Source organism: Pleurodeles waltl, chromosome 3_1, assembly GCF_031143425.1.
Source record: "Pleurodeles waltl isolate 20211129_DDA chromosome 3_1, aPleWal1.hap1.20221129, whole genome shotgun sequence".
NCBI classification, from domain to species: domain Eukaryota; kingdom Metazoa; phylum Chordata; class Amphibia; order Caudata; family Salamandridae; genus Pleurodeles; species Pleurodeles waltl.
This window is the reverse complement of record NC_090440.1, coordinates 1,676,360,898-1,676,385,159: the sequence shown is the minus strand read 5'-3', so window position 1 is coordinate 1,676,385,159 and position 24,262 is coordinate 1,676,360,898. Positions and strand designations below refer to the sequence as shown.

General features: G+C 49.0%; 1 protein-coding gene across 1 annotated transcript in view; it reads right to left on the bottom strand.

Moving 5' to 3' along the window:
- Positions 1 to 24,262, bottom strand: part of AGPS (alkylglycerone phosphate synthase) — a 605,536-nt gene that overhangs the window by 71,498 nt on the left and 509,776 nt on the right. The window contains exon 19 of the mRNA XM_069225421.1: positions 6,137 to 6,194. Coding sequence (XP_069081522.1) covers positions 6,137 to 6,194 — 58 coding nt within the window. The remainder of the gene's footprint in view (positions 1 to 6,136; positions 6,195 to 24,262) is intronic.

Genomic DNA, 24,262 nt, shown 5'->3' with positions numbered 1-24,262 from the left:
CTTTTTGGGGGGGGGGGATGGGGGGTGAGAGGCAAAGAATGTTGGAAGAGTGATGGATTGACCACTGTAGAATGGAGTCATCATACTTTAAGCACAGAGTCATCAGCACCCGTTTGCCTGGGAAAAAGGTGGTGTAGGGCGGATGCACCAACAGTGCCTGAAGTTCAGTTATGCGAAAAACTGAGCTGATCACAGCAAGAAAGACAGTGTCTTTAAGGTCAGAAGACACAATGAGCAGCTGTGCAGTAGCTAAAACGGCATACACATGAGAAACGTGAAGACCACATTAAGGTTCCAATGCAGGATCGCAAACGGTTTGGGTAGGGACATGTGTCAAACCTTTTATAAACCTCATCACAAATGCTAATTCAAACAAAGACTGTTAGTACGTCAAAAGCAAAAAAATCAAAAGTGCTGATAAATACCATTTTATTTGTGCCCACAGCAAGTCTTTGCTGGCTAAAGACAGCCAAATAATAAAACATCAAAGAGTTTTGCCTTTAACAGGTCCAAGCTGTAGACTTCACACCTGGACACAAATTTGTCCCACAACACAGCACAAATGGGACTTTGTGGAGACAGCGCAGCAAGGATAACATCCATAACCCTTGGAGATAAGGCAAAGTTTAAATCTTGTAGTTTTGGGAGCGGCAGTGTCTTCAGGTGAACTGGTTAAAATTGTAGGAGAAGAAAACTCATCATTCAGAAGAGGTTAAAAGAAAGGAGGGGCTCTGGATTTGCATCTGAAGGCACAGAAAGAAACAAACTGACATCAGCACCAAGGGCTGGAGCTTACATGCGACTTTGCTTTGTCACTGCAAAGCCCAACAGCGCCTCCTATCAGCACGAGGGAGCACAGCTGTAAAAGATTTCCGGATCAAGTCTTACATCTGCCTGATATTCTAAAGGTAAGGAATCTGAGGTTATAAGTATTCATCAGAAATTTCGGCTAACACACTTTCCTGACCCAATCGGAACCACTAGGATGACTTGCACCCAGAAGGTGCTCATCTTCTTCAGAACTTAGGGCAAGTGAGGGAAGGCAGACAGTAGTTACATGTTCCACTTCAGCTGGAGTATGTCTCCTAGCAACAGTTTTTGCAGGAACTTCAACGTGCAAAATTTATGTGCTTTCTCAGCAGTGGCAGACAGATTTAGCCAGTCTTACTTCCACTGTTGGACGATACCCTGTGCCACCTCAGGATGCAGATGCAGTTTGTGATCAGCCAGGTGCCGCTCCCTGAACTTGCCGGGTGTTTCACAATCAATAACATGCCCTGATGCTCCAGCTAAATTTAGAGGTACAGAACCTTTTGGTACCGGACCCAGGTCGATCCTGACTGTTGCAGTACCACAAGGCAGTGGTGTTTGTGAGGACCTGTACCAGCCTCCTCTTTGCCTGCGTGACTCTCAGCCCTAGCCTTGAAAGAACTGAGATAATTGTTGCAGACACTGAGGAGGCTGACACTGCCTAAATACCAGCCCCCTAGAATAGGCTCTGAATTTCAAGAACTAGCGAGGACATTGTTTGGTAAGTGTCAAGAGAGCCACAGAGCGTGTTGTGGCCCTACTTTACTTAAAGCAATATAAAGCAGAGTCAGTTTTGTCGCTGAACAGGCATGCACAATTGAAAGGCATATCCTGGAGAGAGGCCTGTAGGTTTCCAGAGAACCCTGTGGAGTGCATCCATGCATGCTGCAGAGCAACTGCACTTTCCATACAATCAATAATATCAGGGACATAACAAATCACTTATTTGGCTGCATCTTGGCCATCCTGAATGGTTTGAGCCAGTAATCCCCTAAGGTGTTCAGGGACACCCAGTAAGATCTTGCTGGCCATGTCTTTAATTTCGAATAACCATGTGATACTTAGTGCGTGAACCAGACACACATAAGTAGGGGACACAATTTGATTAAATCATCTAAATACTTAATCCCCAACACATCATGGCAAATACAAGTAAAGCAGTTTTGTGGAATAGGAAATAACTTGTGTAATGATTTTCCAACTTCTGAAGGCTACATGACTCTCAGTGCCCCCTACAGAATTACTCCGAAGGTTGCCACAGAGACACATTTACTTTTCTGAACATTAATCAGTTCCCTAATTGACTTCACCTCTAAATTGCTGGCGAACCTAAAATCAGCCTGTATAGTTCTGTTGAATTGTTGTCACATAACAGTGCATAAATTTACCCAATGTAAAAGTGAAGCAAGAGGAATCTTCAAATAAATAGATGCTTGCACACTTCCAACCAAAGTTTAGTCAGTATTATGCAGTAGTGTTTTGTGTTTCTTTTGGACTGCATATGATTGTATGTGATTTGGTTATTTTGGTCTGTAAAGCTAACTGTGCCATAAAATTAGTGAATGCATCAAGTAATCTCTGGAGGCCATTGGCCGTTCTGGCCTTCAGAGCTGCGCTATCTGCAAATAATACTGGAATTGGGCACCTGTTCACCTGTTCATTTGCCAATCATGGACCTGTCCAGAGTCTTTGACTGGTTAATTGGTCCAAAATGTGGGCTATAATGACAGCAATCGATCAATGGAGGTGTGGTGGGATAATTTTTTGAAACCGTTCATCAGGGAGTGTCGGCAGGGTATGTTTTGGACCAAATGGCAAATGTACTGACCCATTTACAATAGGGCTGTGCATCAGGATTGTGTGCTAGCACCTTTCCTATACCTGCATATTAACAGTGTAGAGAGGTTCTTATTAGTAAAGGGCCAGGATATGCCACCGGTGATATTTTCTCGTAGTCTGAACGTTCCGTTACACCTTCCCCAGCTCCATAATTGATTGGACCACTGAAGCTCGTCGCCATCCCTATGGGGTCCATCCTTTAATAAGAGGAGGATTCCTGTAACATACAGTTACTTTAGTTTATTAGAAGAGTGAGGATTAGTTAGGTTATTTAAGGTCCTGACGAATCGCACCTGATCTTTGTTGACTACTTGAGCTAGAAACATGTAGACCTACTTTGGGGCAGTATAGGGATTTCCGATCCTGCCCTTACCATATCCCCAGATTATAGGGTTTGTGGTCATAAGACATCATATGTGAACAGGGTAAAATAGACATTAATCTGATTTTCCCCTTACCTATTGTTTTCAATCATGACAGAGGCTCATTTTTTCAATAAATGTTTCTATTGTTATTTCCCCTCTAGTCATTTTTAACAGCATCTTTTTACCAATCCCACATAACTGCACTCAACCACCGGCAAATATCCTTAATAAAAGATCTCAGGCAAAGAGCCCCCTTGACGGGCCCATCAGACATGGCAGTGCCGGCCTAACGAGGAGCAAAGCCCGATGATGAAGCATGCCACCACTTGGTGAGTAAGGGCTCTTGTTCCTGATTTAGGATATTCACAGGCACCTGCTCTTTTCTACCAGAATGGGATTAGTTTTCACTATCTTTATTTTGGAACTGTGCATTCAGTGTTTTGTGATTTAGATGGGAATATCATGCACAGGACCACCTTTTCTCTTTCTTAAAAATCTTCCACCATATAGGCCCACCTTTTGTTTTTGTCGATGATTTGCATGAACCTGTTGGGTGCTTTCCAGAGTATGGACGTGTATGGTGCCCACTCCCCTCCAGATGACAGCAAACTGGATTAGCTATTCCTGTGTAATCTGAGCAGCCTGCCCCGGCTGAAATACCTTATCACCTGTGAAACATTCCACTGTTGAAATGAAGAGACAGCTTCAAGGCACAGCCAACCTCTGCCATTCAGAGACTTTGAAGAGGCGGTATAATAACGACCGGCCAAGTCACAGAGGAAAGCAACAAGTAGGAGCAGCAGCACTGACAACTAATACTGGTGAAACACTTGAGTAATAAGCTAGAATGTCATGCATAAAATATTAACTATCACAAAGGAAATATATTAAAAAGTGTTAAAATTCAAAATGAAAATCATGGTTGCCTCGATAGGAGATCAAATTCAATTTATAAGGTACCAGCTAAGCCAATATGCCCCTAATTCATGGAGCTCAGAATCATTAAATACATGTTGTAGTCATCTAATATCTATTATAATCTCTGCAATATAACTGTTATTCGGATGAGTACAGGTTTTGTTTTAGTAATTGAAGGCACAGGAAGAGTATGGCAGATTTTTTTGTGGTTGAGATTCACAAAGAGTCAGTAATATTTGGTCAACTTAAAACTTTTCAAAACTATGACTGCATAATAGGCACTTTATGCAATTCAAATACATTTCATTATGTTATGCAAACAAATTTCCTATGGCAAAATATGAACTGAAAAATAAATATGATTCAAAGAAACAAACAGCATTTTGATCACAAGTTCTGAGCAGGAAACATGCACATGGCACAGGGAAAAATACTTCTTCCATTGCCATTTCAAAAGCTAGGTTTTTCACAATAGGGAAAAAGAAAATCCACAACTGGTCCTTTTCATTTTTTTTTTTTTTTACAAAGTTCCTTACTAACAACAAAACAAAAAAGTATTTTACTACAAGGCAAAAAGATGCAGATCTTGGGTTTTTGTTTTCAAAACCATCAAAAGTGCTGGTTGATTTACTCTTTTTTGAGTACTGAACAACATCACAAATGCCTACCCTTGTCCACTCTATAGACTTTGACCTGGGTACACCCATTTTTCAACCACAATGGTAATTTAGTTGTGTGTGTAACTTAACGCATGTTAGTGTGCATTACCGAAAGAGGCTCATCATATGGAGTTTACACTTATCCATTTCTTCTGAAAAGATAGCACATTTCACTCATGTCAATGGCATACAATTCTATTAGGAATTTCTATTAAGAATTTACTCAAGCTGTTCTAATGTATACTACTGTCTCTCATGCACCAACATGCTTTTTCACACTCTACCAAGAAGCCATAAAACAGAAGACGTAAACTTGTTTTTCCTGAGAGCAGCATCATTACTAAAGAGCTTTAGGATCAAGTCATCACAGGACTTAGAGCTATCAAGCTGCATTATATAAGCTAGTCAGCCGGTCTATACTCTGATGAATAGTAGATTAGGTACTAATTCAACCCAGAAGTTAAACAGAAGGTACTGTCAGGGCAATTTAAAAGAGAGCCTTAAAATACATATAAAGAGAATCACAGACAACTGTTCTCACATCCCTGTGTCCATTAGTGAAGAAAACAAAGTGTGCATTATGAAGGCGATGTGCGCTGCCTCATCACTTTCAGTGGAATCTCCAACATGGAAAAAGCAATGGACCAGTAAGAAGAACAACAAACGTATGTGTCAAGGGGATGCCCCAAGAAACAGGGGAAAGTATATGGGACGTGATAGGTATACTGGGGCTTGGACTAAAGTCTGATAGATCTGTACCAAAAGGTGAGATGTACAAGATCCTTTCTTCCTATGACACTGATGAGTACTAAGGTTGTGGTATTGTTTAAAAAGCAAAGTTTGATTCATAATTTAAAAAAAATAAAAAAATCACAAGCTTCACATTGGTGCCTCCTGTCATTCATACCATTAGGAATGAACACTACCACTGCAACCGTTCAAAAACCCTGGAAGGAATAAAACAACTAACTTGGTACATCCATCCTGGGTGACTTAAATCATAAGGACAACATGACTAGATTGGGATATCAGGGAGACAGTCAGAGACAGATAGAAATACTTCTCAAGGAATTCAGAGGAGCACAAAGTCAAATAATTCAAGGCCAGTGTGACACACTTTACTAGAACAGGCCAGATGCAACATTAAAGACAATAATGGCATCAAGAGACTGAACCTTCATTCAATTAAGTATAGAAGATGAAGGCACTACATAGGGAAAAGCAATTATTGGCAGGAATTTACTCAACAGTGACCACGTATATAGACATAGACGTCATTATTATATACTAAAACACACCTAGTAGAGTGACTCAACACAGGGTGGGGGGGGGGGGTGTTTTTATTCACAAGGTTGCTGCAATGAAAGCTCAAATGAGGGACAGTTAATAGTGAGTAATCATTTAGTAAATAAGAAAGAATTAGAGGAAAGGTACATCACAGTTTATCAGCAATGAGTTTTGACAACTCACATATATAAACGTAAGGTAAAAAAAAATTCAAATTAAAAAGCAAGTTTGTAAAAGCGACAGCTAGAAGTAAAATACCTCCATGATGATGGGACAGACTTCCACCATTGGCAAGAATTTCCTCTCTTGCAGCAACCTGTATGAGATGAGAACAAAATTCATTGAAAACTGATTTTACTGCTCCACTTCATCATGCGTCTTTCACGTTGCACTTACATATATACATGCGTTCGGCTTTAGATCTGGTATTACATTCAATAGTGCTTATTTTGTAAAAAAAAAAAAAAATGAATGTTGGTGCTTAAAGCTCTACTCAGAAACCTGGGGCTGGTTCTACTGTATGTCGACATGCACATACCAAGGATCTATATCCCTAAATCCAACTCATGCCTCTTTAATTAACTAACTGACTGACACTCCCTGCCCCTTTGCTCTTGCAGGTCCCTGCTTTCTTCCTTTGTGACAGTCTTTCCATCTTGCTCTTCCCTCCATCTTTCTGCTGTGTGTGTTTTCCCCTTGCTTGCTCTTAATAAATGTCTGATGCAGAAAAATAAGAGACAGACCCCAAAAATGAGTTTGGGTACCCCAACGGTAACCACTGGATCAAATGAAGTACTGACATACAAATTATATCAGTCAGATAAAAGGTTAGCAGCAAACCAAATCTACCAATTCCGGTCACACATGCACAAATAGAAAGTGAAATCTAATTTTTGCATTAGAAGACACACAGACCAATCAGTAAAGAGTAACTGCCTCGAGAAGTAACCACCCACTCAAGTAGCTCTGAAAGTCTTACTTCACAATGGTATCTTCAGAAACAAACAATAGTGGCTAGGACCAGAAACTATTCCAAGTAGTTACATACGAGAGGCCAAAAGACTGTGCCCATCTACCCAACAACATGTCTCCAACTTCAACTCCATTTTCATGTGTGTTCCTATCCCTCAGTTCTAAAGTTAATCTGCCAGAAAGAAAAAAATTGGGCTTAAGGGTGGAAACAGACACAGGACTGACAGACAATGAGGAAAGCTTCTTCCAGGCAGCGAACGTGTAATGTGTACATCCCTGTGTCTGGAGGGTAGAGATCCAGGCATTGAAGCAAAGAGGATGGAGACAGGGCTACCTTTAGAATTTCCATTAGGTCCTTGTTAGCAAGGGACCACTGATAGTTCTTCCTGAGCATTACAGTTTGGTGGATGGTAGGGTTGAGGGGTGAAACTGCAGTTTCAGTTTTTCATGGTGAGATATCCCTTTTGTCTGTTTCTGATTAATATTTCTGGAAGACAACTGACAGGTAGCTGCAGATAATTCACACTTCAATGTGCTCTGTTTTGAGTACTCCTGTCTGGATCCGACCCCATTGCTACCTGCTGTGTGAGTCATCACTTTGCACAAAGGTTTTGTCTGGAGAACAGCCAGGAAATTACATGTGAAAAATAACCAACACAAACTGGTTCTTTAGCCTTAGTCTGTTGCTCCACATGCCCTGTCTGGGGAAATATGTTTAAAAGTCAGATCCAAATAGCACCCACTTTATTCCGATGCTAAGTTCTTCTTGATCGAGGCAGGGAGTGCTTCACAGAGTACTCAAAGAGCCACTGTGCAATCAGGATTGATAGTCTGCCCGACTGACATATAGCCTGGTTTAGATGTTAGCGGATTTGGAGGGCGAGAATGGGGGAAAGGTGGTGAAAACTCACCCTTACTCTTCATCCTCCTTTCGTTTCTGGCTGCATATGACTAAACAGAACACTCTGTCGCTGCTGCCACGAGACCACGAAGACAACACAACCCCCCTGTCGCTGGACACAAAGGTAGGAAACCCGCATTGACAGTGTACAGGTTCGGGTGGGGGGTTGTCACTGCACATGGGCAGGTAACGAGTGCACATACAAGTTACAGTAATTTTTGTTAAACTACTGTGACATGCATTTGTTGGGGACACGGGTGGGGGCACACTGGTAAACAACACATATTGCACACAGAAAACTGCCATTATGGTGTCAGTATTCACTGCCAAATTAATTTTGGCACCAGAATGACAGTACATTCACACTTGTCAACTGTGCCGATGTGTGCACATTTACCTGTCATGTTGTGCTTGAGGTTTGTGTATGAGCCAGAATGTATATATGAGTGTGTGATACGATTGGCTGGGTGAGGTGGAGGGAGGTGTAGTGGGTGATGTGGTTGTGTCCGTACGTGTGCCTCTTGCGTATGGCATGAATGTGGTTGTGTATGTTGTGTTGTGTTGCTGAGTGCAGAACTCAGGTGCATGCTGTGTGGTGGTCGCTGTTGTGATGTATGTAGTTGTGCTTGTGTGTGAGTGTTTGTGTAGATAAGTATGTTGGGGTTGTGTCATGTGTGGGTGTAGTGTCACTAGTGTGTACATTGTGTGATGGATGTACGTATGTGTGTTTGTAAGTGTTGTGGTGTAATGGTGTGTATGTGGTGAGCTGTGTCGTGTGAAATGCAGGGGAATGCATATGTGAAGGGTAGAGAGTGTGTGTGACTTACCTCTATTCCATGGCCACTGGCATTGTCGGATGTCCATTGGGTCATCTATGTCCTCCCTCTGTCAGCAAAGCGCCGCTAGTACACTGCCTGTCCAACATAACATCTAAATACGGCCGAAGGGAACTAGCCTGCCTGATGGCTAGATAGAGCACTCCGTTGTGGCGGCCTTCGGCTCAGTTGTAACACATGTAAATACAGCGGATGGAAGACCACCGACTTGGCAGTCTTCTCAGGTCTGCTGCGACTTGGCGGTGAGGCCACTAAGATCTAAATCAGGCCCTCAGTCTTTCAGAATGGAGGAAACATTGCAAGAATGCAGTATTTTCTGCTGAAGGAGCTTAGAGTCTGCCTAAAGAAGCTAGAAACTTGCCTGCCTTCTGAGGTCAGAAAGAAGTGTAACTGGCCGAGCTGGAAGAGAGACTGTCAACGTAGAGACCCCAAATGTGATCCCGGCATGAGAAGAACCCAGAGAAAGCTCCAACCCAAACTGCTGTGAGGAGATTCCCTATCTCTCTGTGCAGTTCATGAGTGATCTGTATCAATGTTACACCTTTGTCATCTGGCAGTCTGCCACGGGCTTGAGACACTACTGTTGCTGCTGTTGACGAAGAGAGGAAAGGAGCATTGTTGCTGAACACCAGAGTCTTTTTTTTGTATTGTAATTTTTTACTGAAGAGACAAGAAGTACATGTGTACTGTTAGACTTTTCATCCTTGGTGTGGTCTCCCTTAACTGTTTGCCTTTGTTTCCCAGGTTGTTGATGTGTGCTGTACTCTGTTTTGCTGTTTTTGTTACTCTGGGCACTTTACCACTGCTAACCAGTGCTCCTATACAATGTGTGCATGTAATTGGTTCATCCATGATTGGCATATTTGATTTACTAGTAAGTCCCTAGTACAGTGCACTAGAGGTGCCCAGGGCTTGTAAATCAAATGCTACTAGTCGGCCTGCAGCACTGGTTGTGCCATCCACATTAGTAGCTCGGTAAACATGGCTCAGACCTGCCACTGCAGTGTCTGGGTGTGCAGTTTTAAACTGTAATTTCTAAACCTTTCCTTTTCTTACATGTAAGGCACCCCTCAGGTAGATCCTAGTTAGCCCCAAGGGCAGGGTGCAGTGTATGGTTAAGGTAGGACATATAGGTGGTCATTACAACACTGATGGTAAAAGCCGCCTACCGCCGTGCAGAAGACCGCCAACACACCGCCGCAACTGCAGAATTCCGCCACGGTCATTATGACCCAAAGGCCGGAATCCGCCAAAATCTAGACACCCACACAAGTCCGCCACACCAAAGGTCAGTGATAAACTGGCGATAAGAAATCCTCCACCGTCACGCCAACAGGAATACGCCTACACTATCACGACCCATGAATCCACGCGGCGGTCTTTCAACCGCGGTATTTTATTGGCGGTACACACCGCCGTGCTCAAAATACACACACATTTACAAAACACATCCACATTGGAAAAAATCGAAATACACACCTGATACACATACACACACCACTCCCACAAACCCACAACACTATAAAACATACACCCACATTACCCACAAACCCCTACAACAACAATTGCGACAGAAGGCCAGAGAGACAGCACCATCTACAAACAAGCATCCACAGGCACTCAACACCATCACCCACATTACATCCACGCACCTCACACAACACACCACTAAATACCACCCCACACATCACAACACACATCACCCACACCACCCCATGGCACCGCAGACACCCCAGGTTCTCTGAGGAGGAGCTCAGGGTCATGGTGGAGGAAATCATCCGGGTAGAGCCACATCTATTCGGATCACAGGTGCAGCACACCTCCATAGCTAGGAAGATGGAGCTATCGCGCATAATCGTGGACAGGGTCAATGCAGTGGGACAGCACCCAAGAACTAGGGATGACATCAGGAAGAGGTGGAACGACCTATGGGGGAAGGTGCGTTCCGTGGTTTCAAGACACCACATCGCGATACAGAGGACTGGCGGCGGACCCCCACATCCTCCCCCACAACTAACATGGGAGAAGCAGGTCTTGGCTATTCTGCATCCCGAGGCCTCGCAGGAGTAGCTGGAGGAATGGACTCTGGTAAGCCAAATCTTAACTATTACATCCCCCACCCTACCTGCATGCTATCACATACCCCCACCCTCACCCTCACACTCACCCCCATCACTCCAACTCCTCACACATGTCCCAATATCACAACCCACCCATCCCAAACCCAAGCCCTGCATACAACACCAAAGCATGGACACCCATCACCAAAGCATGGCCACTGCACATACCCATACACCCCCCTTAACCATCATCACACAAGGTCCCACACAAGAATGGAAGCACTGGAGTACACGGTCACCCACCCATTGCACACCATGGCACACACAGATGCAATAAGCATGCCTTTAACCCCTTGCAGGACCACTACCCAACGTCACAGGACAGGAGGGTCCAGACATGTCCACTCCACCCACAGAAAAGGCCCACAGTGATGACAGCAGCTCGGTCCAACTGGATCTAGGCAACCATCCCGGCCCATCTGGGACCTCGGGACAGTCGGTTCCCCTCACACTGGCACAAGCCACTACAGGGCTTCCCCCCTCTGGAAACACCACCACAGCACCCACCCAGCGGGCCCATACCTCTGTCCCCAGGACACGTCAATCAGCAGTGTGTCCACCGCTACAGGGAACCCAGGCTAACACACCACCCCAACAACAACAGGGACCTGGGGGCAGTGGTAGTGGGCACACGGTTCAGGGGACAGAGGCCCAGGAACACAGGGGAACTGGGAGGGCTGCTGTGCGACAGGGGGAGGACGGGCCCAGGGAACAGACTCTCCACGAGGCCCTCTCCAACATCATGGGAGCCTACCACCATTCCCAGGAGACAATGGCAACGGTATTGGCCAAGTTTCAGGAGACCCAGCGGCTGCAGGAGGAACAGTATTTGGGCTTCAGCGAGGAACTCAAATCCATCAATTCCACCCTGGGCACCATTGTAGGGGTGCTGAAGGAACTCGTCAACACCAGGAGGGACACTGTGGCACAACAAGGGGCCCCTGACACTAGCCTGGACGATGAACTGCCCACCAGCTCCGCCAGCGCTAGTGGATAGGAGGCACCGCCACAGGACCACCACACCAGCACCCCACCCCCTGCAGAGGGAGAACCACCCCGCAAACGGTCCCTGAGATCCAGGACAAAGACAGAGAACGATGCCAAGACCCCTGCCAAGAAATGAGACCACCCTGATTGTCATCCTTTTGTCGCACTTTGTCACCCTGTCCATACTTAAACTGCCCCAGCTTCACTTCCTATGCCCCTTTGGACAATGCACCTGTGAGACTTATAGACTGGACTCTGCCATGGACATTCCTCCACCATCCCCCCTCACCATTTTACAACCCCCTCCAATATTGAGCACTTAAATAAACACCCTTACAGCACAAAACAATCTGGAGTCTGCCTGTGATTTCGAAATAGTGTATTGGCAATTACAGTGCCAAAATGCTCTTTCATATGTAATGTCAACGTACCTATATCACACAGCTCTAGTCCATGAGGAAACAAAGCAGATGTCACACAGTGGGACCCACATCTGTGAAATCGTAAGGGAAAGTGACAACTCAGTGACCATACACTGGGTGAAAATGACAGACAGTAGAGAGGTAGTAGATTTTAATTAGATGTAGCAGGCAGGTTTGTCTTCTTACCTGTGTCTCACTGGAAGTATTGCAGGATCACTGTGTTCCTGTTGTCGATGTCCTCTTCTCCTGCTTCCTCGTCTTCACTGTCCACAGGCTCCACAGCTGCCACAACACCTCTATCTGGACCATCCTCCTGCAGAAAAGGCACCTGTCGTTGCAAAGCCAAGTTGTGAAGCATACAGCAGGCCACGATGATCTGGCATACCTTCTTTAGTGAGTAGAATAGGGAACCACCTGTCATATGGAGGCACCTGAACCTGGCCTTCAGGAGGTCGAAGGTCCGATCTATAATCCTCCTAGTTCGCCCATGGGCCTCATTGTAGCGTTCCTCTGCCCTTGTCCTGGGATTCCTCACTGGGGTCAGTAGCCATGATAGGTTGGGTAACCAGAGTCACCTGCAAATGGCGAGGGACAGCTGCTAAACACACACCAACTCATAGGGACATCCACAGACCCAGACAACTATTCTCACTGATTTGGGTCCATGTGCTCCCCTAATAGCCACACCCGGTGCCTCAGGAGTTGACCCATCACATAAGTGATGCTGCTATTCCGCAGGATGTAAGCGTCATGCACTGAGCCAGGAAATTTGGCATCAACATGGGAGATGTACTGGTCTGCCAAACACACCATCTGCACATTCATGGAATGGTAACTCTTCCAGTTTCTGTACACCTGTTCACTCCTGCAGGGGGAGGGGGGGGTGGGGGGGGGGGGGGGGTAACAAGGCCACATGTGTCCGATCAATGGCACCTATGATGTTGGGGATATGTCCCAGGGCATAAAAAAATCACCTTTCACTGTAGACAAATCCTCCACCTGAGGGAAAACGATGTAGCTCTGCATGTGTTTCAGCAGGGCAGACAACACTCTGGACAACACGTTGGAAAACATAGGCTGGGACATCCCTGATGCTATGGCCACTGTAGTTTGAAAAGACCCACTTGCAAGGAAATGGAGTACTGACAGCACCTGCACTTGAGGGGGGATTCCTGTGGGATGGCGGATAGCTGACATCAGGTCTGGCTCCATCTGGGCACACAGTTCCTGGATTGTGGCACAATAAAGCCTGTAGGTGATGATCACATGTCTTTCTACCATTGTCAACAGGTCCACCAGCGGTCTGTACACCGAAGGATGCCGCCATCTCCTCACATGCCCCAGCGGACTGTGCCTATGGAGGAGAACAGCGAGCAGAGAGTCAACTAACTCTGAGGTACGTAAACACAGCTTACTCCGAAAATATTCAGAAATCGATTTGGCCTGTAATAGTGTTGCAGCAAGGCCTAGGTATGTGTGACGCAGTCAAAAATAAAGCCTTGTGGCCCCCTGAAATGGCAGCTGCCTGACCTGTAAGATGGGACAAGGGGATATGAGGTAACTGTGCTGGCGTTGTACACCGTCACGGTAGGCGGTCGAAGACAGCGGCGTAATTCTGCATTGGTTAACATTGGACCCTATGGGTCCCAGGAGCCAATGACGATGTACGCCGGCGGTGACGGTACCACCGCCGCGGACATGACTGCCATTTTCTCTCTGTTCATTCACTCGATACCTGATCTTCGACAGGAGAGGACTTACACTACAAGTGCTGCTGTGACCTCAGTCTGGAAGAGACAATGGCTCATGTGTCTGGGGAAAGGGCCCCTGCCTTCAGCACGGAGGAGTTGGAGAAACTCGTGGATGGGGTCCTTCCCCAGTACACGCTACTCTACGGTCCTCCAGACAAGCAGGTGAGTACACTGTGAGCATGCTGTATGGGCAATGCCTGTGTGGAGTGGGGTGGATGTAAGATTGGGGGGGGGGGGGGTGAGAATGAGGCGTGCATGAACCGACGGTGAGTGCATGTGCGTCATGGCAAGGGTAGGGATGCGGACCAATGACTGACGGTGCAGTTGTTCATTACTACTCTTTTTCCCCTGTACAATTCCTGGAGGTCAGCGCGCACCAGAAGAAGGACATCTGGCGTGCCATCGCCAAGGAGTCCGGACCCTGGTGATCTACCACAGACGGCGCACCGACTGCCGGAAAAGATGGGAGGACATTCGCCGCTGGAGCAAGAAGACGGCAGAGGCCCAGCTGGGGATGGCCTCCCAACGTGGGAGAGGTGCCTGTCGCACCATGACCCCCCCCGATGTTCAGGATCCTGGCGGTGGCGTATCCGGAGTTGGATGGGCACTTGAGGGCATCACAGCAGCCACAAGGGGGTGAGTACACTCTCATTCTGCTGATTCAGCGCGCATTGTAGGTGTCTGGGTGAGGGAGGTGGGCTGTGGGTTCCCTTAGGCCAGGGCGAGTTTGGTAGTTAAGTTCCCTTCTTCAGGCAATCCCTATGGCACCCCACCCCACCTGTGTACAGTGCCAACTACACCTAGTCAGGCTCCTGTGACATCTACGTGTGCAGAAATCGGCCATAGCCTTGTAAGCCATGTCCCAGGGATTGAATAGTGGACCCCAAGTGCGCGGCGTAGTGCAGGGGGCTTCTGTGTCTGTTGTGTCCGCCAACGGTAGCGGTATTGCATGCACTGAACATGCCTTTCTTCTGTTCCCCCCCCCCCCTTTTTGTGGTCTCCCTGTTCTTGTGTGCATTAGCATCATCAGGCGGAGGAGCAGTGGCACCGGAGCAGGAGGGAGCTGCATCCCACATGGCCCTGGAGGGCGAGACTACAGACTCCAAATTCACCAGTGGGACGGAGGGCGAAGGGAGCTCCACAGCGTGGACAGGAGCTGACACCAGCGAGACGGACTCCTCCTCTGATGGGAGCTCCCTTGCGGTGGCGGCACCATCTGTACCCCCGCATCTACAGGTACAGCCGCCACCCCCCCTACCAGCACCGCCCTCCCAGCAGCCCCTCAGCTTTTGCCCCGTGCCCGCTCACCCAGGAGGGTGGGCATCACCTTCGCCCCAGGCACCTCCGGCCCTGCCCCAGTCACCCCTGCTGCCCTCAGTGAGGAGGCCATTGACCTCCTCAGGTCCCTCACTGTTGGGAAGTCTACCATTTTGAATGCCATCCAGGGTGTAGAGAGGCAGCTGCAACAAACCAATGCATTCCTGGAGGGCATTCACGCTGGTCAGACAGCCCTTCAGCAAGCTTTTCAGACTCTGGCCTAAGCACTGAGGGCAGCCATTGTCCCTGTCTCTAGCCTCCCCCCTCCAACTTCCTCCACCCAGACCCACACCCCTGTACCTCAACCTATCCCAAGCACACCATCAGACCAGCATGCACACACCTCAACACACAAGGGAAGCTCTGGCAAACATAAGCACCACACATCCCACAGGCACTCACGCAAGCATCACACACATGCAGACACACCAACATCCACTGCCTCCACTGTGTCCCCCTCTTCCTCGTCTCCCTCCTCCCTCCCTCTGTCTCGTCTCCACTCACACCTGCATGCATTACATCCTCAGCCACTACGTCCATTACCAGCACACACACCACCACACCCCGCTCACGTGCAGTCACCACCCCCACTACCATTCACACATCCCCTGTGTCCTTTCCCAGTGTGTCCGTGAGGCCACCTCTCAAGGTACACAAACGCAGCCACACACCCACCCAACAGCCATCCACCTCACGACAGCCTCCAGCCCATGCACCTTCACCCAAAGTCACCAAACGTACACCTCCTACAACCACTACCTCTTCCTCCACTCCCAAACCCCCTCCAGCTACCCGTCCCAGTGTGTCCCAAAAACTTTTCCTGTCCAACCTTGACCTCTTTCCCTCACCTCCCCCAACCCTTCAGTCTCCTAGGGCCCGACTCTCCAGGTCCCAACCTAGCACTTCAGCCACAACATCGGCGGGACCAGTGGTGCCAGTAGTCACCGGATTATGGAGTGCACCAGGCAGCAGGGCAGCCAGTGTGGCAAGGAGCCACAGCACGGACAGTCCCCCACATGTCAAGCATCAAAAGTTGGCCAGTGCCCGGCAGGAGAGGGGAAAGAAATCAGCCACCAAAGCCACTCCCAGGGGTCCAGTTGGGAGTGTGGAGACAGCTGCGACACCATCCAAGGTGGGGAAGGGGCACAGTAAAACCGGCAAGTCTGGGAAGATCAGCACGGCGGATAAGACCGCCAGCAGCCCCGCTGCCACAGACAGGACCGCCAGCAGCAGCCCCGCTGCCCAGGAGAAGACCGCCAGCAGCCCCGCTGCCACAGGCAGGACCGCCAGCAGCAGCCCGCTGCCCCAGACAGGACCGCCAGCAGCAGCCCCGCTGCCCCAGACAGGACCGCCAGCAGCAGCCCCGCTGCCCAGGAGGCGACCGCCAGCAGCAGCCCCGCTGCCACAGACAGGACCGCCAGCAGCAGCCCCGCTGCCCCAGACAGGACCACCAGCAGCAGCCACACTGACCAGGAGGCGACCGCCAGCAGCAGCTCCGCTGCCCAGGAGGCGACCGCCAGCAGCCCCGCTGCCACAGACAGGACCGCCAGCAGCAGCCCCACTGCCCACGAGGGGACCGCCAGCAGCAGCCCCGCAGGCCAGGACAAGACCGCCACCAGCTGAACCGCTGCCAAGGACACCGCCGCCACCAGCACCGCTGAACAGGACAAAACCGCCACCAGCTGAACCGCTGCCAAGGACACCGCCGCCACAAGCACCGCTGAACAGGACAAGACCACCACAAGCACCGCTGAACAGGACACCGCCGCCACCAGCACCGCAGGCCAATGAGTGCCAAAAGCTCTGATGCTACTGAGACCACCACGAGCAGGATGAAGCACTCTGGGTACAAAGCCCCCTCCAGAACCAGTGGAGATTTACATCCATTACCTCGGTCCTTGGCAGGATGAAGCACTCTCGGCACAAAGCCCCTCCAGAACCAGTGGAGATTTACATCCACTACCTCTGTCCTTGGCAGAATGAAGCACTCTGGGCACAAAGCCCCCTCCAGAACCAGTGGAGATTTACATCCACTTCCTCAGTCCTTGGCAGGATGAAGCACTCTGGGCACAAAGCCCCCTCCAGAACCAGTGGAGAGCTACATCCACTTCCTCAGTCCTTGGCAGGATTAAGCACTCTGGGCACAAAGCCCCCTCCAGAACCAGTGGAGAGATACATCCACTACCTCTGTCCTTGGCAGGATGAAGCACTCTTGGCACAAAGCCCCCTCCAGAACCAGTGGAGAATGTTATCCACTTGAGAGACTGTGGCTTTGCACTCCCCAGGATTGAACAGTCGGCAACCCACCCACTGTAGAGACTTGTGAGACTGTGGCTTTGCACTCCCCAGGATTGAACTGTGAGCATGGAGCCCCCTCGTGGATCTGGTGTCGTGCACTCAACCGGCTGAGGTGCCCCCCCTTCCCTTCCCCCTGAGGTGCCTGTTTTATCTCCAACTGTTGCCCCTGCAGTGTTCTCTCCGTCTTGTTCGGGTATCTTGTGTGGGCCTCGCCCATGTCTTTTGGGCCCAGTGATCCACGGACTATGATGGTGGAATCCCTTGGACTTGTGTTCTTGGTGTATATAATTGTATATAGTATAAATGTATATATTTGTAAATATTTTTGATGTAGGTAATTGAATATATCACAATTATTCGACTCATTTCCTTTTGTCCATGCATTCTTCCAGGGGAGCTTGGGGGTTGTAACTGTTATGTGTCAATATGTATTAGCGTGTGTGTTGTAGTGAGTGAGGGTGGGGGTGTGGCATGCTGCGTGTGTGTGTCACTGTTTTTTCCCCTCCACCCCGTGTCGTAGGTGCAGTACTCACCGTTGTCTTCGCCGCTGGCGTTCGTGCTCCTGGTAGAGGAGAAGGAAGATAAAGGCTGGCAGAATCTGGAGCTCGGGTTCCATGGCGTCCTCATTCCTCATGGGGTTTGTAGAGGTGAGCGTTTTCCCTTCGAAGTCCTGTTTCCGCTGTATTTTTGTGGGCGGTACATTGTCATCTGCCTGTCTGTTGCCGGTTACAGCCGCGGTGTTTGTTTGTACCGCCGTGGCTGTCGGAGTGTTAAAGTGGCTGTCTATGTTGGCGTTTTCCGCCACGGTCGTAATTCCATTTTTTTTTTTTTTTTTACTGTCGGCCTGTTGGCGGTTTTACCGCCGCTTTAACACCGACCGCCAGGGTTGTAATGATCCCCATAGTAATGTGTTTTATATGTATTGACAGTGAAATACTGCTAAATTAGTTTTTCACTGTTGCAAGGCCTGCCCCTCTCATTGGTTAACAGGGGGGCTACCTTTAAGCTTGATTGAAGTGTAGATTCCCTTTGAGAGCAGATAGACATGTGGAGTTTGGGTTCTCTGAGCTCACAATTTAAAAATACATCTTTTAGTAAAGTTGATTTTAAAATTGTGTGTTTGAAAATGCCACTTTTAGAAAGTGAGCATTTTCTTGCTTAATTCATTTCTGTGGCTGCCTGTTTGTGGATTCCCTGTCTGGGTCAGTTTAACAGTTGGGCTGGTTGCACCTCTCACTAGACAGTGACACAAAGGAAGCTGGGGTGTAGCCTGCATATCCTGATGAGCCATCTGTGCTAGGAGGGAGGGGAGGGGAGGAGTGGTCACTCACATCTGAAAGGGCTGTGCCTGCCCTCACACAATGCAGTCTCCAACCCCCTGGTGTGTGTCTGGGGCCTGGCCTGTGGAAAGCAGGATTTCACAAACAACAGAGACTTTTCTTTGAAGTAGGCCTACTTCAAAGGGCAAAATGGGTATAAGAAGGGCACTCAAAACCACAGACTTTATAACACTATTGGAAACCAAGAGGAACCACTGCCTGGAGAAGCACTGAAGAGGTGAGGAAAAAGAGCTGCCCTGCCTGTGCTTTGTGGAGCTGTCCTGCAGTTGTTGCTTCTGCCTGTGCTGGAGGACAAAGACTGAACTTTGTGTTGCCTTCCTTCTTGTGAAGAACTCTCCAAGGGCTTGATTTAGAGCTTACACTTCTCTCTGCCAGCACCTGGAGACTCTGCTGAGACTCCTACTCTGCCCAGTGGTGCCCCATCCAGTTCCTGGGACCCTGAAAGGAGAAGCTGGCAGCCCAAGAGTGAGAAATCTACGCACCGACCACCGTGTGGGGAAAGATCGATGCAACTCCAATCTGCGGCTGAAAAATCGACGCACCACCAGCTTCGTGGCTGAAAATAGGCGCTCGCCTGCAACGCGACCGGAAGATCAACGCCTGCAGCTGGAGAAAGGACGTGCAGCATCACTGACGGAGGCTGGCGAGTTCGCAACCCACGCTGTGTGGTTTTTGGATCATCATGCGGCAGGATTTCTGACGCAAACATCGCTGGGCGTGTAAAAATGATGCAAGGCCGGCCCAGTCCCGAGAGTGCAGTTCGAATAGACGCATTGCTCTCCAGCAGAGAGAAGAAACGACGCACGCTGACTCGACTGAAGGAGAAGCGACGCAGTCTTGCTCATGAGTGAAATTGACGCATCACAAGACCTTTTTGACGCACACTCGCCCGAGCGGGGTTATTTTTGACGCACCCAGGTACATTTTCAAGCTAACCACATTAGCGGTGTGTTTAGACTCTTTTTGATTTTTAATTGATAATCTGACTTCTGTATTGTGGATTTTTGTCGTTTTGGTCTTGTTTTGTTTAGATAAATATTTTCTATTTTTCTAAACCTGTGTAGTGTCATTTTGTAGTGTTTTCATTAAGTTACTGTGTGTGTTGGTACAAATACTTTACACCTAGCACTCTGAACTTAAGCCTACTGCTCGTGCCAAGCTACCAAGGGGGTAAGCAGAGGTTAGCTGAGGGTGATTCTCTTTTACCCTGACTAGAGTGAGGGTCCTTGTTTGGACAGGGGTTAACCAGACTGCCAACCAAAGACCCCATTTCTAACGTACATTATGCAGAGTATACTTCCATATACAGTCGTGAGCAACAACCTGAACAGGGCATCAACAGGATCCATCAACATTTGGGTAGTCTGGAAGGGGAAGAGGGAAGAGAAGGCGGAAGAAGGGGAGAGAAGGAGAGGGAGGGGGAAGATGAACAACGGAATAGTGGCCTCTGGGTAGGGGGGGAAGGTGAGGGAGTGACGAGCTAGGGGTAGAGCCACCTCAAAAAAAGGGGGGGGGGGAGGGTATGTAGATGCCGGAGTATGTAGAGGTAGAATGTTGTGTAGTAGTGATTGCAGCCTGTTTAGCCAGGATTAGTGCCTAACCTAAGCAGCACAAGGGCAACAGTACTAGTAGCCAGAAAAGGGGGGGGGGGGTGAGAGGGAAGCTTGAGTCTCCAAATAGTACTTGGAAACCTCTATGCCGGTGGCCCGCCTAGATATCTCAGTGTTTCTCTAGTTTATTTAAAGGTTGAATACGTATATAGAAAAAGAAAAAAACAAGTGGACAAGATTGGGGAGGTAGGAGAGAGCAGCCGGGGATATAGCGGATAGGTAGAAGTGCAAGATCTCGAAAAAATGGTGAAGGATGTGAGATGCAGGGGGAGCAGAGGGAAAGGTAGTGAGAAAGTGGAAAGGAAGGTCAGCTAGAAGGGCAGAAGGGCCTAAGGGCCTAAGAGCACCCAGCACCCCCCCATCTTAGATTGGAAGGGAAAGGGGGGGGGGGAGAGGAATAAGGGAAGGGATTTGCAGTAGTGCTAGCGGAGAGATGGGGAAATACATAGCTAGAAAGATGGAGATGGAGGGGGTGGTGTTGAGAAACAGCCCAATGTGGAGGGCATTGGTCTAAAATAGAGGGAAGGTAGACGCTGGGGTGCAGGTTTGTTCCCCAAGGGTATTAATGCAGTGTCTGTAGCTTTGCCACTGACAGGTCGTACCGTATTCATGATTGTGTTGCAAATAAGGAGATTATCGCTGATTTCGATGCTTCGGGGAGGAATGGTTCCCATGTCTGGGTGAATAAGGCGGCTTGGTCCTGTAGACTGTAAATCACATGTTCATGCGTTGCAGTCTGGATCATTGCCACCAGCCACTCTTCCAGTGTAGGCGGGTTGAGTGATCACCAATGGCGAAGGATGCATAGATTGGCTAGTGTGAGAGCAGTGTGTAAAAGGCGACGTTGCGGTCTGGACAAATCAGGGAGGATACCCATGTCCTGTAGAAGGATAAGGGAAGAAGGAAGTGGTTGACGGAGAGAGATAGAGACTTCAAGAATGGGCCTCACGGATTCGCAAGAGAGGCATATCGAGGGGCAGTCACAGAGAATATGGATGGCATTACAGTATGTCTCATTGCACCTCCAGCAATGGGCTTGCGGCAGCAGGCCCATTTTGCACAGTTTAGCTGGGGTCCTGTACCAGTCATTTAGTATTTTAAAGAGGCAGAATTTCATTCGGGCCTCTTGCATGCCCCTGTCCAGGGCATTCAGAATGTCTGCCCAGTCTTCATCCTCAAAGACGGTATGAAGATGGCGCTGCCATCTTGTCCGTAGGTTGGTAAGAATGGGTTGCGACTAGAGATGTTGAGTGAGCACTCCATAAAGGCACAACATCACCCCTTTGGAACGTCCCCAGGTGTTTAAGTAAGATAGTACAGGAGAGAATTGGAGGGACCAAGGGGAGGGGCCCAGAGCACTGCAAAGGCACTGTTGAAGTTGCAGGTATCGCCATACTTGATCGGGGTGAAGGCCGAATTCCTCCCGTAATGTCGCAAAGGGTTTAAGTTTTCTGTTCACTATAAGGTGGTCCAAAGAGGTAATACCCACCATGCTCCATTGGGGCCAGGAAATAGAGGCTCCCCCTAAAAATAACCGGTCATTACCCCATAGAGGGGCTCCCGAGTGCCCGCCAAGAAGTTGGTGCATTCGTCGCCAAGCTGTTAGGGTCGAATCTAGCATTGGGTTTTTGGGAGGAGTTTGCAGTCTCTGTATAGGATGCTGAAGCCACTGGTATTTTAGAGCAATTGGCGCTCAATCTGGACCCAGGCAGGGGCTCTGAAGCACCTGGTAACATGTATGCCAGCTGAGATAGGTGGAGGGCCAAAGCGTATAGTCCGACCAACGGAAGTCTCATACAGCCACTAGAAAGGTTGGCCATAAGTTTGACAGATGATAAGTGGGGGCGGGCCGTACCACACACAAAGACTCTGTGTAGGAAAATGGGTCCCTGTCGCAGTTACCCCCCACTTTTTGCCTGATATTGATGCTGACTTGACTGAAAAGTGTGCTGGGACCCTGTTAACCAAGCCTCAGCACGAGCGTTCTTTGACTAAAAATGTATCATTGTTTCCCCAATTGGCACACAGATAAGTCCCTTGTAAAAGGTACCAGTGGTACCAGGGGCCCTGTGACCAGGGAAGGTCCCTAAGGGCTGCAGCATGTGTTGTGCTACCCTAAGGGACCCCTCACCTAACACATGCACACTGCCATTGCAGATTATGTGTGTTGGTGGGGAGAAAAAAGGCAAAGTCGACATGGCATTCCCCTCAGGATGTCATGCACACAAAATACTGCCTGTGGCATAGGTAAGTCACCCCTCTAGCAGGCCTTACAGCCATAGGGAGGGTGCACTATATCACAGTTGAGGGCATAACTGCATGCAAATATGCCCCTACAGTGTCTAAGTCTATTCTTAGACATTGTAAGTACAGTGTGGCCATATTAAAAATATGGTCTGGGAGTTTGTCAAAACGAACTCCACAGCTCCATAAACCCACACTAATGCCAGTGCTGGATTTATTAAAAAATGCACACAGGGGGCATCTTAGAGATGCTCCCTGTATTTTACCCAATCCTTCAGTGCAGGACTGACTTGTCTGTGCCAGCCTGCCACTGAGATGAGTTTCTGACCCCCTGGGGTGAAAGCCTTTGTGCGCTCTGAGGCCAGAAACAAAACTTGCACTGGGTGGCGGCGCTTAACACCTGCCCTCTGCAGGAACTGTAACACCTAGCAGTGAGCCTCAAAGGCTCAGGCTTCATATTACAATGCCCTAGGGCACTGCAGCTAGTGGAGATGCCCGTCCCCTGGACCCCCCCCACTTTTGGCGGAAAGTCCAGAAGAGATAATAAGAAAAACAAGGAGGAGTCACCTACCAGTCAGGACAGCCCCTAAGGTCCCTTGAGCTGAGGTGACCCCTGCCTTTAGAAATCCTCCATCTTGGTTTTGGAAGATTACCCCAATAGGAATAGAGATGTGTCCCCCTCCCCTCAGGGAGGAAGCACAAAGAAAGTGTAGCCACCCTCAAGGACAGTAGCCATTGGCTACTGTCCCCCCAGACCTAAACACACCCCTAAATTGAGTATTTAGGGGCAACCCTGAACCCAGAAAATCAGATTCCTGCAACCTGAAGAAAGAAGAAAGACTGCTGACCTGAAAACGACAGACACCAACTGACTTGGCCCCAGCCCTACCGGCCTGTCTCCAGACTCAAAGAACCTGCACAGTGACGCATCCGACAGGACTAGCGACCTCTGAGGACTCAGAGGACTGCCCTGCACCTAAAGGACCAAGAAACTCCTGAGAACAAAGGCACTGTTCAGAAACTGCAACAACTTTACAACTTTAAAGCAACTTCAAAGAACTCTCACTTCCCGCCGGAAGCGTGAGACTTCACACTCTGCACCCAACTCCCCCGGCTCGAGTTCACTAGAATCAACACTGCAGAGAGGACCACCAGGCGACTCCAACGACGTGGACACCCTGAGTTGACCTCCCTGCACCCCCACAGCAACGCCTGCAGAGAGGATCCGGAGGCTCCCCCTGACCGCAAATGCCTGGTAACAAAGGAACCCGACGTCTGGACCAAGCACTGCACCCGCAGCCCCCAGGACCGAGAGCAACCACCTACCAGTGCAGGAGTGACCAGCAGGCGGGCCTCATCCTAGCCCAGTCGGTGGCTGGCACGAGTAGCCCCCCTGTGCCCTGCCTGCGTCGCCTAAGTGACCCCCCAGGTCCCTCCATTGCTTTCAATAGCAAACCTGACGCTACTTTGTCCACTGCACCCGGCCACCCCTTTGCTGCTGAGGGTGTGTTTTGTGGGATTGTGTCCCCCCCATCCCAGTGCTCTACAAAACCCCCCTGGTCTGCTCCCAGAGGACGCAGGTACTT